Source organism: Procambarus clarkii, chromosome 20 (assembly GCF_040958095.1).
Source record: "Procambarus clarkii isolate CNS0578487 chromosome 20, FALCON_Pclarkii_2.0, whole genome shotgun sequence".
NCBI classification, from domain to species: domain Eukaryota; kingdom Metazoa; phylum Arthropoda; class Malacostraca; order Decapoda; family Cambaridae; genus Procambarus; species Procambarus clarkii.
Window position 1 is genome coordinate 33,711,330 of NC_091169.1, and position 17,477 is coordinate 33,728,806.

Below are 17,477 nucleotides of genomic sequence, written 5' to 3' on the forward strand. Positions count from 1 at the left end.
TGTTGAAAGATGGCGACGAGACGCCGGAGTGAATTGCCCACAGCTATCGGTCTGATTCCTCCATCTCTTTTCCTCAGGGCACAGAGGGTAGCGCCAAAAAAGAGAGGCCGTATGGTCTCTGGTATGTTGCCAGCTAGACATGTGTTGGCGAATCTAGTTAGTTCCACCAGGAGGACCTGTGCAATGTCTCCCAGTGCAGCGTTGAGCATTTGTTTGATGTGGTTGGGTCTTAGTCCTGTGAACCCACCTGCTGATCCTGGTGGGAAGGATAAAGCTGCTTTGTGCACCATGGATTCGAGCACACACAGGGGTTCTGCTCTGGTGACACCAACTAGGGGAACACTGTCGTCACGAGGAGCTCTGGGTGGGTGTTTTTCTCTCAGGACTTGTGCTGTATGGGCATCCCTGGTGGCAACTGTGTCTTCACTGGTGATGACTCTGATTGCTCCTATTGTGTTGCCTTCTTCTATTTTCTTGCAGACAGTTGCTCTGATTTTGGATGCCTCGGTTCTGCTGTTGATACCTTTCCTACCGTGGGTGTTTTTGGCACGGGTGGGGAGGGGTGCCTGGTTGTCCTCTCTAGGAAAACTATTTATAACCATAATGACTGAGGAAGCTAGTGATTTGTCTCTCCTTGCAGGGACAGCTAGGCATATGTTTCCAAACAGGAGAAGGTTGCGCCATGCTTGGATGGTTCCGGGGGAGTCATTGACCTTTTTCAAGAGGCTGGATAGTTTGGTTGCTGCCTGGGGCCGGGCAGCTTTAGGGATGTGCTGCAAGGTTCCAACCGATGTTGCTTTGATGGCTTCTAGTAGATTCTCAGTCGAAATGAAGCTGATGGAGGTGTTTTCCCTAACTGCTGGAGTGGGGCCTTGATTGATACCCTCTTTGGGAGGGCGCCACATTCCCAGACAATCGGGTATGTGGCGCACGTGAGGAACCCCCTATACTTCCAGGAGCAACGCAACTGGGGTGTGAGTTTTCAGTCGCATATAGTCCTGGGGACCATTCAGGCTTGTTCGCATTTGTGTTCCTCACGTGTGCCCCAAAGAATGAGGTGATTTGATAAAATGCTATGCCCAAGATTATCATCTGAGTGCCAGCGGGGAAGTGGTTCAAATAGCTTCGGCTATCACTTCCTTATGTCCGGTCGTGATGGTCAAGCGGATTAAGGTGTCCTGTAGTTACCAGTTGCGTTGCTCCTGGGAGTATGGGTTCGAGTCACTTATGGGGTGTGAGTTTTCAGTCATATATATAAATATATATATATATATATATATATATATATATATATATATATATATATATATATATATATATATATATGTCGTACCTAGTAGCCAGAACGCACTTCTCTGCCTACTATGCAAAGCTCGATTTGCCTAATAAGCCAAGTTTTCAGGAATTAATTGTTTTTCGACTACCTAACCTACCTAACCTAACCTAACCTAACTTTTTCGGCTACCTAACCTAACCTAACCTATAAAGATAGGTTAGGTTAGGTTAGGTAGGGTTGGTTAGGTTCGGTCATATATCTACGTTAATTTTAACTCCATTAAAAATAATTGGCCTAATACATAATGAAATGGGTAGCTTTATCATTTCATAAGAAAAAAATTTGAGAAAATATATTAATTCAGGAAAACTTGGCTTATTAAGCAATTCGGGCCTTGCATAGTAGGCCGAGAAGTGCGTTCTGGCTACTAGGTACGACATATATATATATATATATATATATATATATATATATATATATATATATATATATATATATATATATATATATATATATATATATATATATTAAATATGACCGAAAAAGTAAGATTAATAATTCTAACACGAATTTTCTCAATCTTTCGTACATTTCGTTTCACTGTTGGAGGTAAATCAAAAATCAATTCTCCAAAATTCATTTTTATTTCTAGTCTGACGCGACACGAGCGCGTTTCGTAAAACTTATTACATTTTCAAAGACTTTAGTTCACAAATACACAACTGAATAGAACTTACGCATCTCAGATTTTATATCTACATTTGAGTGAGGTGGAAGGGGTGATGTGGCATCAACACAAGACAGAACAAGAGTATTAATAGGGTATTAATTTCATCAACACAAGACAGAACAAGAGTATTAATAGGGTATTAATTTCATCAACACAAGACAGAACACGAAACAATGGATATTGAATAGAAGTGTTTGTAGAAAGCCTATTGGTCCATATTTCTTGATGCTTCTATATTGGAGCGGAGTCTTGAGGTGGGTAGAATATAGTTGTGCAATAATTGGCTGTTGATTGCTGGTGTTGATTTCTTGATGTGTAGTGCCTCGCAAACGTCAAGCCGCCTGCTATCGCTGTATCTATCGATGATTTCTGTGTTGTTTACTAGGATTTCTCTGGCGATGGTTTGGTTGTGGGAAGAGATTATATGTTCCTTAATGGAGCCCTGTTGCTTATGCATCGTTAAACGCCTAGAAAGAGATGTTGTTGTCTTGCCTATATACTGGGGTTTTGGAGCTTACAGTCTCCAAGAGGGCATTTGAAGGCATAGACGACGTTAGTCTCTTTTAAAGCGTTCTGTTTTGTGTCTGGAGAGTTTCTCATGAGTAGGCTGGCCGTTTTTCTGGTTTTATAGTAAATCGTCAGTTGTATCCTCTGATTTTTGTCTGTAGGGATAACGTTTCTATTAACAATATCTTTCAGGACCCTTTCCTCCGTTTTATGAGCTGTGGAAAAGAAGTTCCTGTAAAATAGTCTAATAGGGGGTATAGGTGTTGTGTTAGTTGTCTCTTCAGAGGTTGCATGGCTTTTCACTTTCCTTCTTATGATGTCTTCGACGAAACCATTGGAGAAGCCGTTATTGACTAGGACCTGCCTTACCCTACAGAGAAGAACTCTGTAGAATATATATATATATGTGTGTGTGTGTGTGTGTGTACTCACCTAGTTGTACTCACCTAGTTGTGCTTGCGGGGTTGAGCTCTGGCTCTTTGGTCCCGCCTCTCAACTGTCAATCAACAGGTGTACAGGTTCCTGAGCCTATTGGGCTCTATCATATCTACACTTGAAACTGTGTATGGAGTCAGCCTCCACCACATCACTTCCTAATGCATTCCATTTGTCAACCACTCTGACACTAAAAAAGTTCTTTCTAATATCTCTGTGGCTCATTTGGGCACTCAGTTTCCACCTGTGTCCCCTAGTGCGTGTGCCCCTTGTGTTAAACAGCCTGTCTTTATCAACCCTGTCAATTCCTTTGAGGATCTTGAATGTGGTGATCATGTCCCCCCTAACTCTTCTGTCTTCCAACGAAGTGGGGTTTAATTCCCGTAGTCTCTCCTCGTAGCTCATACCTCTCAGCTCGGGTACTAGTCTGGTGGCAAACCTTTGAACCTTTTCCATTTTAGTCTTATGCTTGACTAGATATGGACTCCATGCTGGTGCCGCATACTCCAGGATTGGTCTGACATATGTGGTATATAATGTTCTGAAAGATTCCTTACACAAGTTTCTAAAGGCCGTTCTTATGTTAGCCAACCTGGCATATGCTGCTGCTGTTATCCTCTTGATGTGAGCATCAGGGGACAGGTCTGGCGTGATATCAACCCCCAGGTCTTTCTCTCTCTCGGACTCTTGAAGTATTTCATCTCCCAAGTGATACCTTGTATCTGGTCTCCTGCTTCCTACCCCTATCTTCATTACATTGCATTTGCTTGGATTAAACTCTAACAGCCATTTGTTCGACCATTCCTGCAGCTTGTCCAGGTCTTCTTGAAGCCTCAAGCTGTCCTCCTCTGTCTTAATCCTTCTCATAATTTTGCCTTTCTCTCTCTCGGACTCTTGAAGTATTTCATCTCCCAAGTGATACCTTGTATCTGGTCTCCTGCTTCCTACCCCTATCTTCATTACATTACATTTGCTTGGATTAAACTCTAACAGCCATTTGTTCGACCATTCCTGCAGGTCTTCTTGAAGCCTCAAGCTGTCCTCCTCTGTCTTAATCCTTCTCATAATTTTGGCGTCGTCAGCAAACATTGAGAGGAATGAGTCTATACCCTCTGGGAGATCATTTACGTATATCAGAAACAGGATAGGTCCAAGTACAGAGCCCTGTGGGACTCCACTGGTGACTTCACGCCAGTCTGAGGTCTCACCCCTCACTGTAACTCTCTGCTTCCTATTGTTTAGGTACTCCCTTATCCACTGGAGCGCCCTACCAGTTACTCCTGCCTGTTTCTCTAGCTTATGCATCAACCTTTTATGGGGTACTGTGTCAAAGGCTTTCCGACAGTCCAAAAAAATGCAGTCCGCCCACCCTTCTCTTTCTTGTTTAATCTTTGTCACCTGATCGTAGAATTCTATTAATCCTGTAAGGCAAGATTTACCCTCCCTGAACCCATGTTGATGGGTTGTCACGAAGTCTCTTCTCTCCAGATGTGTTACTAGGTTTTTTCTCACAATCTTCTCCATCACCTTGCATGGTATACAAGTTAAGGACACTGGCCTGTAGTTCAGTGCCTCTTGTCTGTCACCATTTTTGTATATTGGTACTACATTAGCAGTCTTCCATATTTCTGGTAGGTCCCCCGTTTCCAGTGACCTACTATACACTATGGAGAGTGGTAGGCAAAGTGCTCCTGCACACTCTTTCAATACCCATGGCGAGATTCCATCCGGCCCAACAGCTTTTCTCACATCCAGCTCCAATAGGTGCTTCTTGATCTCATCTCTTGTAATTTCGAACCTATCCAAGGTCACCTGGTTTGCTGCCACCTCTTCTAGCGCCGCGACATCTCCCTGTTCTATTGTAAAGACCTCCTGGAACCTTTTGTTGAGTTCTTCACACACCTCTTTGTCATTCTCTGTGTACCTGTCCTCGCCCACCCTAAGTTTCATCACCTGTTCCTTCACTGTTGTCTTCCTCCTTATGTGACTGTGTAGTAGCTTGGGTTCGGTCTTGGCTTTATTAGCTATATCATTTTCATACCTTTTCTCAGCTGCTCTTCTCACACTGACATACATATGTGTGTGTGTGTGTGTGTGTGTGTGTGTGTACTCACCTAGTTGTACTCACCTAGTTGTGCTTGCGGGGGTTGAGCTCTGGCTCTTTGGTCCCGCCTCTCAACTGTCAATCAACAGGTGTACAGGTTCCTGAGCCTATTGGGCTCTATCATATCTACACTTGAAACTGTGTATGGAGTCAGCCTCCACCACATCACTTCCTAATGCATTCCATTTGTCAACCACTCTGACACTAAAAAAGTTCTTTCTAATATCTCTGTGGCTCATTTGGGCACTCATTTTGTGTGTGTGTGTGTGTGTGTGTGTGTGTGTGTGTGTGTGTGTGTGTGTGTGTGTGTGTGTGTGTGAATTAGCCGAAAACGTGTTAAGCATTCTCTATTTTTCAAATCTGGTTTTTACTCATACTTTGATCCGTGTTTTTGTGATCAGTGTTGCATATATAAAAAGAGAGAAAGGTTTAGATTTATGATTCTGGCACGAATCTTCTTGATATTCCTTTTGTTTTTCTTTACTGAAGCAGGAAGATTAAAAATAACTCTCCAAAGTTCATGTTTACTTTTTAGTTTGGGTCTGACGCCTAGTGATGCGTTTCGTAAAGTCTCACCTCACATTCTCAAAAACAAATTCTACAATTCTACTGTATTGTTGTTGTTATTATAGATTTATCTACTCGAAACAAGTTCCAAGTAGCACGGGCTATGGTGAGCTCGTAACTTACCTGGCACAGGAGCGGGGCAATTAGCATGGGCTATGGTGAGCCTGTAGTGGACTTACCTGGCACAGGAGCGGTGCTGTTTCAAAAAATTCTACTGTGTTAACACCTGGTTATATCTTTTTATAGTGAGGTGGGTAGGTGACATATGGATGAATGACATTACATGGGGTTATTAATTGGGTGTTAATTGGGTATTAAATTAATGAAGTATTAAATTAATGGGGTATTACGTTAAGAGTGTGACATGTTGGTAGATTATATTCTTCTGGTTGCTTCCGTTCCTGTTGCAGGGTCATTCGGTCGTGCTTCTACATTGGCCCTGGGTCTTGAAGTGGGTAGAGTGTAACTGTGTATTAGCTGGTTGTTGATTGCTGGTCTAGATTACTTGATATGCAGCGCTTCACTGATGTCTAATCTTCTATTGTCATTGTATCCATCAATTATTTCAGTGTTGCTCGTCAAAATATCCTTTATATATGAGGCATATAATTGATATATGAGGTCTTACGTATGAGGTATACAAGGTTCTGAGTGGTTTCTTACACTGGTGTCAGAAGGCAGTTCTTATGAGTCAATGAATCATGTTATTGGTTAATTCAATTCTGGCTCTCCTGTGCCCATTTCTTAACACACATACACCCCTACACTTTGATATTGTCAAATTTGGTTCTCTTTATTATCCATGGGTTTCATTGTAATTTTGCTTTACTTCCATGTGACCTAGGCCTCTACCGGTGGTTCATGAAGATCACAAACAAGACATCAACTATGAACAAGGTCAGTCATACTATTGTCTATGTTTGATGATTATATATATATATATATATATATATATATATATATATATATATATATATATATAAATATATTATATATATATATATATATATATATATATATATATATATATATATATATGTCGTACCTAGTAGCCAGAACTCACTTTTTGGCCTACTATGCAAGGTCCGATTTGCCTAATAAGCCAAGTTTTCCTGAATTAATAATTTTTTTCTATTTTCTTTCTTATGAAATGATAAAGCTACCCATTTCATTATGTATGAGGTCAAATTTTTTTTATTGGAGTTAAAATTAACGTAGATATATGACCGAACCTAACCAACCCTACCTAACCTAACCTAACCTATCTTTATAGGTTAGGTTTGGTTAGGTAGCCGAAAAAGTTAGGTTAGGTTAGGTTAGGTAGGTTAGGTAGTCGAAAAACAATTAATTCATGAAAACTTGGCTTATTAGGCAAAACGGGCCTTGAATAGTAGGCTGAGAAGTGCGTTCTGGCTACTAGGTACGACATATATATATATATATATATATATATATATATATATATATATATATGTCGTACCTAGTAGCCAGAACTCACTTCTCAGCCTACTATTCAAGGCCCGATTTGCCTAATAAGCCAAGTTTTCCTGAATTAATATATTTACTATAATTTTTTTCTTATGAAATGATAAAGCAACCCTTTTCTCTATGTATGAGGTAAATTTTTTTTTATTGGAGTTAAAATTAACGTAGATATATGACCGAACCTAACCAACCCTACCTAACCTAACCTAACCTATATTTATAGGTAAGGTTAGGTTAGGTAGCCAAAAAAAGCTAGGTTAGGTTAGGTTAGGTAGGTTAGGTAGACGAAAAACATTAATTCATGAAAACTTGGCTTATTAGGCAAATCGGGCCTTGAATAGTAGGCTGAGAAGTGCGTTCTGGCTATTAGGTACGACATATATATATATATATATATATATATATGTCGTACCTAATAGCCAGAACGCGCTTCTCAGCCTACTATTCAAGGCCCGATTTGCCTAATAAGCCAAGTTTTCATGAATTAATGTTTTTTCGTCTACCTAACCTACCTAACCTAACCTAACCTAGCTTTTTTTGGCTACCTAACCTAACCTTACCTATAAATATAGGTTAGGTTAGGTTAGGTAGGGTTGGTTAGGTTCGGTCATATATCTACGTTAATTTTAACTCCAATAATAAAAAATTGACCTCATACATAGAGAAAAGGGTTGCTTTATCATTTCATAAGAAAAAAATTATAGTAAATATATTAATTCAGGAAAACTTGGCTTATTAGGCAAATCGGGCCTTGAATAGTAGGCTGAGAAGTGAGTTCTGGCTACTAGGTACGACATATATATATATATATATATATATATATATATATATATATATATATATATATATATATATATATATATATATATATATATATATATATATATATGTCGTACCTAGTAGCCAGAACGCACTTCTCAGCCTACTATGCAAGGCCCGATTTGCCTAATAAGCCAAGTTTTCATGAATTAATTATTTTTCGGCTACCTAACCTACCTAACCTAACCTAACTTTTTCGGCTACCTAACCTAACCTAACCTATAAAGATAGGTTAGGTTAGGTTAGGTAGGGTTGGTTAGGTTCGGTCATATATCTACGTTAATTTTAATTCCAATAACAAAAAATTTACCTCATACATAAAGAAATGGGAAGCTTTATCATTTCATAAGAAAAAAATTAGAGAAAATATATTATTTCAGGAAAACTTGGCTTATTAGGCAAATCGGGCCTTGCATAGTAGGCTGAGAAGTGCGTTCTGGCTACTAGGTACGACATATATATATATATATATATATATATATATATATATATATATATATATATATATATATATATATATATATATATATATATATATATATATATATAACTGAAAACTCACACCCCAGAAGTGACTCGAACCCATACTCCCAGAAGCAACGCAACTGGTATGTACAAGACACCTTAATCCACTTGACCATCACGACCGGACATAATGAGGTGATAGCCGAGGCTATTTGAACCACCCCACCGCCGGCACTCGGATAGTTATCTTGGGCATAGCATTTTACCAAATCACCTCATTCTTTGGGGCACACGTGAGGAACACAAATGCGAACAAGCCTGAATGGTCCCCAGGACAATATGCAACTGAAAACTCACACCCCAGAAGTGACTCGAACCCATACTCCCAGAAGCAACGCAACTGGTATGTACAAGACGCCTTAATCCACTTGACCATCACGACCGGACATAATGAGGTGATAGCCGAGGCTATTTGAACCACCCCACCGCCGGCACTCGGATAGTTATCTTGGGCATAGCATTTTACCAAATCACCTCATTCTTTGGGGCACACGTGAGGAACACAAATGCGAACAAGCCTGAATGGTCCCCAGGACAATAATGTCCGGTCGTGATGGTCAAGTGGATTAAGGCGTCTTGTACATACCAGTTGCGTTGCTTCTGGGAGTATGGGTTCGAGTCACTTCTGGGGTGTGAGTTTTCAGTTGCATATTGTCCTGGGGACCATTCAGGCTTGTTCGCATTTGTGTTCCTCACGTGTGCCCCAAAGAATGAGGTGATTTGGTAAAATGCTATGCCCAAGATAACTATCCGAGTGCCGGCGGTGTGGTGGTTCAAATAGCCTCGGCTATCACCTCATTATGTCCGGTCGTGATGGTCAAGTGGATTAAGGCGTCTTGTACATACCAGTTGCGTTGCTTCTGGGAGTATGGGTTCGAGTCACTTCTGGGGTGTGAGTTTTCAGTTGCATATTGTCCTGGGGACCATTCAGGCTTGTTCGCATTTGTGTTCCTCACGTGTGCCCCAAAGAATGAGGTGATTTGGTAAAATGCTATGCCCAAGATAACTATCCGAGTGCCGGCGGTGGGGTGGTTCAAATAGCCTCGGCTATCACCTCATTATGTCCGGTCGTGATGGTCAAGTGGATTAAGGCGTCTTGTACATACCAGTTGCGTTGCTTCTGGGAGTATGGGTTCGAGTCACTTCTGGGGTGTGAGTTTTCAGTTGCATATTGTCCTGGGGACCATTCAGGCTTGTTCGCATTTGTGTTCCTCACGTGTGCCCCAAAGAATGAGGTGATTTGGTAAAATGCTATGCCCAAGATAACTATCCGAGTGCCGGCGGTGGGGTGGTTCAAATAGCCTCGGCTATCACCTCATTATGTCCGGTCGTGATGGTCAAGTGGATTAAGGCGTCTTGTACATACCAGTTGCGTTGCTTCTGGGAGTATGGGTTCGAGTCACTTCTGGGGTGTGAGTTTTCAGTTGCATATTGTCCTGGGGACCATTCAGGCTTGTTCGCATTTGTGTTCCTCACGTGTGCCCCAAAGAATGAGGTGATTTGGTAAAATGCTATGCCCAAGATAACTATCCGAGTGCCGGCGGTGGGGTGGTTCAAATAGCCTCGGCTATCACCTCATTATGTCCGGTCGTGATGGTCAAGTGGATTAAGGCGTCTTGTACATACCAGTTGCGTTGCTTCTGGGAGTATGGGTTCGAGTCACTTCTGGGGTGTGAGTTTTCAGTTGCATATTGTCCTGGGGACCATTCAGGCTTGTTCGCATTTGTGTTCCTCACGTGTGCCCCAAAGAATGAGGTGATTTGGTAAAATGCTATGCCCAAGATAACTATCCGAGTGCCGGCGGTGGGGTGGTTCAAATAGCCTCGGCTATCACCTCATTATGTCCGGTCGTGATGGTCAAGTGGATTAAGGCGTCTTGTACATACCAGTTGCGTTGCTTCTGGGAGTATGGGTTCGAGTCACTTCTGGGGTGTGAGTTTTCAGTTGCATATTGTCCTGGGGACCATTCAGGCTTGTTCGCATTTGTGTTCCTCACGTGTGCCCCAAAGAATGAGGTGATTTGGTAAAATGCTATGCCCAAGATAACTATCCGAGTGCCGGCGGTGGGGTGGTTCAAATAGCCTCGGCTATCACCTCATTATGTCCGGTCGTGATGGTCAAGTGGATTAAGGCGTCTTGTACATACCAGTTGCGTTGCTTCTGGGAGTATGGGTTCGAGTCACTTCTGGGGTGTGAGTTTTCAGTTGCATATTGTCCTGGGGACCATTCAGGCTTGTTCGCATTTGTGTTCCTCACGTGTGCCCCAAAGAATGAGGTGATTTGGTAAAATGCTATGCCCAAGATAACTATCCGAGTGCCGGCGGTGGGGTGGTTCAAATAGCCTCGGCTATCACCTCATTATGTCCGGTCGTGATGGTCAAGTGGATTAAGGCGTCTTGTACATACCAGTTGCGTTGCTTCTGGGAGTATGGGTTCGAGTCACTTCTGGGGTGTGAGTTTTCAGTTGTATATTGTCCTGGGGACCATTCAGGCTTGTTCGCATTTGTGTTCCTCACGTGTGCCCCAAAGAATGAGGTGATTTGGTAAAATGCTATGCCCAGGATAACTATCCGAGTGCCGGCGGTGGGGTGGTTCAAATAGCCTCGGCTATCACCTCATTATGTCCGGTCATGATGGTCAAGTGGATTAAGGCGTCTTGTACATACCAGTTGCGTTGCTTCTGGGAGTATGGGTTCGAGTCACTTCTGGGGTGTGAGTTTTCAGTTGCATATTGTCCTGGGGACCATTCAGGCTTGTTCGCATTTGTGTTCCTCACGTGTGCCCCAAAGAATGAGGTGATTTGGTAAAATGCTATGCCCAAGATAACTATCCGAGTGCCGGCGGTGGGGTGGTTCAAATAGCCTCGGCTATCACCTCATTATGTCCGGTCGTGATGGTCAAGTGGATTAAGGCGTCTTGTACATACCAGTTGCGTTGCTTCTGGGAGTATGGGTTCGAGTCACTTCTGGGGTGTGAGTTTTCAGTTGCATATTGTCCTGGGGACCATTCAGGCTTGTTCGCATATATATATATATATATATATATATATATATATATATATATATATATATATATATATATATATATATATATGTGTGTGTGTCTCACCTTTGATACTCATCACTGATAATTTATGAATTACAAGGTAACGAATAAATTGTTTTTTCCAAAGCAGTATTTACTCATGAACAAATCCACAAGGGCCGTGACGAGGATTCGAACCTCGTCTGGTTTGTGCAAGTAACTAACTGGTTAAAATCCTGGTTTGTGCCTCGGAGAGGCTACGGGATCCAGTAAGTTCAGTAGAACTTCGGTTTCAACCCTTTTACCCTGTCGTAGCTCAGTCGATTAAGGCAGTGTCTGGGATGCTCCCGGACGCAGGTTCGAATCCTCGTCACGGCCCTTGTGGATTTGTTCATTTGATGCATCACGTTAGTGTGATCTCTGTGTGCAGTATTTACTCAATTTCGTTCAGAATCTAAGCCTATCAAATGTGTATATATTTCTTAACATGGTTTTCGTATTAATGTTTCTTGCATACAATGAATAAATATCCCCTTGTTATGCCCTTTCACTCTGATTCACGTATTCTAGTCGTGATCCGTTGATATTCTTGAGAATGTGCGCTACGTTTTGTTAATGTCTTCAGGTGGGAGGTTCTTCATGCCCTCTCACCACACTCATGGAGGTTTATGTTAATTCTGCAGTAGGGTGCTCAGTATTTATTTATTTATTTATTTTATTTTTTTTTTTGAGATATATACAAGAGTTGTTACATTCTTGTATTTATCTACATAACCTAAAATTGTAACTAACATAGGTAAGATAATTGAACTGATGAATAACATCAAGTCAAAGTTGTTTGTATGTTTATCAAGATAGGCAAAGAAAAATCCTAGAGTTTTTCAGATAAAACATTATCATTATTCGCTCTAATGAATTTGTTTGTTATACTACGTTCCTGTGCTTGCTTACAATATTTTTAAATAAGTTCTTTTTTGAACCTACTTCTCAATCCCTTGTTACGTCATCCATCTCCAGGTTCACGACTCCCTCCAAGACAGGCCCACTCTTCATGTATATGTCTGTCCAATCTATCCTAGTCAAGAAATTTCTTAGTCCATTAAAACCAGCTTTTCGGAAATCTGCCACCTTAACAGACTATGTTAAGTTCTATTCTCTCTTACTTGTTCTCTTAAAGTCTATTCTCTTAAAGTTCTATTCTCTCTTACTTATTCTCTTAAAGTTCTAGTCTCTCTTACTTATTCTCTTAAAGTTCTAGTCTCTCTTACTTATTCTCTTAAAGTTTAATTTTTTAAAGTTGTATTCTCTCTTAAACATCTATACGATTCTATGGTAAATCTGATCTCCTTGAGTTCAATGTTCCCCAGCTATTTTTAGGCCCTTCTTCATCCCTGTTCTTTCTACTATTTCATTCCTCCCCCCCCCCCCAACACATACTTTAATTCCTCTTTACCCCAAATCCATTCCCCATACCACTATCTACTAACAGTTTAAACTCAAACAAACCCCTCAAACCACAGGTTCCAACGAGGTGGCAACAGTAACAACCCCAGTCCTGGATAAATGCGCCTCATCCCGAGAATACATGTCATTCCTTCCACAGAAGTGTTCCCAGTTATCAATATTGCAATTGATTTACAATATTTGTCCAGTCGGCAATTATCACCAAGTGCCCTCGACAACCATTGGGTTAAAACTCTCCGTGAACCCCATACTGTCCCTGTGGCGCAGTGATAATACACTCACCCTGCGCTTCGCAAGGAATTTGTCCTGGGTTCGTGTCCTGGCCGAGAAGGATTAACTAGGCGCAATCCTTCTCTGTACACTTCTGTTCTCCCACCAGTGAATGGGTACCTGGTTGTTAAACGATTTGGCGGGTCGTATTCCGTGGAAAATTAGGATTAATGACTTCCCCGAAATGCTATGCGTGCTAGTGGCTGTACAAGAATATAAGAACTCTTGTATAAATAAGTACAAAAATATTCCCTTCTTTGCAGAATACCACATATGATTGAGATTCCTCCCTTGCTCCAACTAATTCTATGGCTGACTTAAACCGCTGTATCAGTGACTCACTCCTAACTCGTCCAGCATCATTTCCACCTGCATTGATACAAATAATGGTTTGTTCCCATTTCCAGTCATAATATCATTCATGTTGTTTACAATACACTCAGAAAATCACACAAACGTGATATACATCAATGAGAAAATCCACCAGTGAATTTTCTTAATGATATTTATCACGTTAGTGTGAGTTTCTGTGTGTATCTAAAGTTGGGGCGTACGATGTTTTTTTACTTTACTTTACTAGTAGTTTTCTTAACTACTTTACCCTTCACCCGAGTGCTTAGCACTCTTATGTAAACACGTGGACTGGCTCCAGGAGGGCCTCCAGATTTCCGGTGATTTCAGTAGATATCCGGTTGTATGACTTTAATAAGTGGGCGGTGTTCACGTCGCCTCACAGCCCCAGTGGATTTTCTCATTGTTTACAATATCCACTATTTCTGCTCCCGGACAGCAGGAGTGCTAACACGCCCTTAAACAGCCCGTAACCCTTAAACGAGCCCTTAAGGAGTCCTTAAAGCCCTTAACATTCCTTAAACTGTTCCCCTTCAACATCTCTGGCTCAAAAAGTTCTATCCAAATACCACGTCTGGGAATCAACCCCAAATTCGCTTAATTACTTCCTTTACCGGTGATCTGATCCTTGCCTCTCGGATGAACCGCGGTCTCTCTACACCACTTGTTCTCTATCGCGGTGAAGGAGTTGGACTTCTGCGGAAAAGGTGAAGGAGGCTTTGTCAGAGTCTTCCTAAGTCCCCTGTCGTTCGTGACACTCCAAGATGAGGACTTCCTAATGCTGCTCTCCTCCTTTGCTTCCTCTTGAGGGTAGACACGTTGTTTCCATCAACCTTAGTTCCTCCCGCATGGAGTCCAACTCTGTTCACAGAGCACCACGTAACTCCACCAGTTCCCCTCACTGCACCTTCCATTATTGTTAATTGAACACGTTTCGAGTCAGTCTATGTCATGTAATAATTTGTAGTTCTCGGGGTGAATTTATTACTGAACCTATTTTTGCTCCTTCTTTAAATTTGCTGATATTGCTGTTAAATTCGGAATTTAAGTGTTTATAAAGCTATCAAATCAATCAATAAAATCCAAAGCCTCATTCAAGAATGTTTATACATTTATATTTTAGAAAGTTTGCACACAAATTTAAGTACATTAAATTCATAAAAGTTACAATGTGACAATGTCTGTCATGCAGACATTGTCACTATGTTGACGAGACCACACACTGTCTGTCATGCAGACATTGTCACTATGTTGACCAGACCACACACTGTCTGTCATGCAGACATTGTCACTATGTTGACCAGACCACACACTGTCTGTCATGCAGACATTGTCACTATGTTGACCAGACCACACACTGTCTGTCATGCAGACATTGTCACTATGTTGACCAGACCACACACTGTCTGTCATGCAGACATTGTCACTATGTTGACGAGACCACACACTGGAAAGTGAAGAGATGACGACGTTTCCGTCCGTCCTGGACCATTACCAAGTCCATTATGATTCGGATTGTCACTATCCGAATTAGAGTCAGGAACTTTATTCGTAACAACTTGTTTAAATCACCACAATGCCATAAGATGAGTACACGTTCGCTTACAATAGGAAAGATCACAAAGAATTTTGTGGCACAATTTGTATAACAAAATTAGGAGGATGAAAAGATAATTAGAATTAGAACTAATAAAACTAATGCATGACCCTGCATGATGTGGGGCATAACAACCCCACGCCTTAACTTCCAAATTAATAACATTAAATTACAGCAGATTAATGAAGACAAGGACCTTGGAGTTAAAATGCCCCATTCACTGAAAGTTGCACAACAGGTGGGAACAGGTTGGTCAAAAAGCCAAGCAAACACTTGGAATAATCAAGCATACTTTAAAGAAAAGAAAGCAATGGTTCAACTATATAAACCTCTGGTGCGCGGCCCCATATGGATTACTGTATCCAAGCATGGAGACTTCATCTTCAGAAGGACATAGCTTGTCTGGAGAAGGTGCAACACCGGACAACAAAAGTAATTCCAGAGCTAAGGCATCTCTCGTGTCAGGAACGGTTGAGGGCCACTGGGCTAACAACACCACAAACCAGGCATGACAGGGCGGATCTCATTGAAACTTTTGTAATACTGAACAATTTGGAGGATGTTGATCAGAAAAATTTCTTTAAAAAGTCAGATGTAACACAAACAAGGAGCAACGGTTTCAAAGTCAACAAGCCTAAACAAGCAAATCCGAATTTTCTCCATTGATAATATCATTCTGTTTTATTTTAAATAACAATGACTTAATCTAATCTAATTAAGTATGTATTCAATACGCTGCGTCTCTGCCATCATAACCGGTCATTCTTGAGGCAGAGTATCAAGGCCTTTCAAAAAAATATTATGTGCATCGTTTTGCAACCTTGTTCACAATAGATTGATTCAAATATGCTGGAACTTGTACCTCCACGACACCCGTGTCCTTGGGCTGGGAAGATATCAGCTCCAAGGAAAAGGGAGTTATTTAGGAAAAGATATTTTAAGGATAATACATAATAAGAAAACAAAACTCTTCGGCAATTCTAACATTCATAAACACCACACGTCAGCAGTCATCCACAGCTGCATAATACCAGGGTACACTGTTCCTGTTGCACCACCACTCCAGCTGTCATCCACAGCAGCACCCACAGCTGCATAATACCTGGGTACACTGTTCCTGTTGCACCACCACTCCAGCTGTCATCCACAGCAGCACCCACAGCTGCATAATACCAGGGTACAGTGTTCCTGTTGCACCACCACTCCAGCTGTCATCCACAGCAGCACCCACAGCTGCATAATACCAGGGTACAGTGTTCCTGTTGCACGACCACTCCAGCTGTCATCCACAGCAGCACCCACAGCTGCATAATACCTGGGTACACTGTTCCTGTTGCACCACCACTCCAGCTGTCATCCACAGCAGCACCCACAGCTGCATAATACCAGGGTACACTGTTCCTGTTGCACCACCACTCCAGCTGTCATCCACAGCAGCACCCACAGCTGCATAATACCTGGGTACACTGTTCCTGTTGCACCACCACTCCAGCTGTCATCCACAGCAGCACCTACAGCTGCATAATACCAGGGTACACTGTTCCTGTTGCACCACCACTCCAGCTGTCATCCACAGCAGCACCTACAGCTGCATAATACCAGGGTATAGTGTTCCTGTTGCACCACCACTCCAGCTGTCATCCACAGCAGCACCTACAGCTGCATAATACCAGGGTACACTGTTCCTGTTGCACCACCACTCCAGCTGTCATCCACAGCAGCACCTACAGCTGCATAATATCTGGGTACAGTGTTCCTGTTGCACCACCACTCCAGCTGTCATCCACAGCAGCACCCACAGCTGCATAATACCTGGGTACACTGTTCCTGTTGCACCACCACTCCAGCTGTCATCCACAGCAACACCCACAGCTGCATAATACCTGGGTACAGTGTTCCTGTTGCACCACCACTCCAGCTGTCATCCACAGCAGCACCCACAGCTGCATAATACCAGGGTACACTGTTCCTGTTGCACCACCACTCCAGCTGTCATCCACAGCAGCACCCAGAGCTGCATAATACCAGGGTACACTGTTCCTGTTGCACCACCACTCCAGCTGTCATCCACAGCAGCACCCACAGCTGCATAATACCAGGGTACACTGTTCCTGTTGCACCACCACTCCAGCTGTCATCCACAGCAGCACCTACACCTGCATAATACCAGGGTACACTGTTCCTGTTGCACCACCACTCCAGCTGTCATCCACAGCAGCACCCACAGCTGCATAATACCAGGGTACACTGTTCCTGTTGCACCACCACTCCAGCTGTCATCCACAGCAGCACCTACAGCTGCATAATACCAGGGAACAGTGTT

At 42.1% G+C, this 17,477-nt stretch overlaps 1 protein-coding gene across 2 annotated transcripts in view; it reads left to right on the forward strand.

Annotated features, from left to right (window-relative positions):
* The window catches only part of LOC123755284 (alpha-(1,6)-fucosyltransferase), a 316,917-nt gene that overhangs the window by 164,726 nt on the left and 134,714 nt on the right, over positions 1–17,477 (forward strand). For both annotated transcript variants that reach the window (XM_069327846.1, XM_069327847.1), the window contains exon 3: positions 6,464–6,516. In XM_069327846.1, the coding sequence (XP_069183947.1) occupies positions 6,464–6,516 (53 nt within the window). The remainder of the gene's footprint in view (positions 1–6,463; positions 6,517–17,477) is intronic.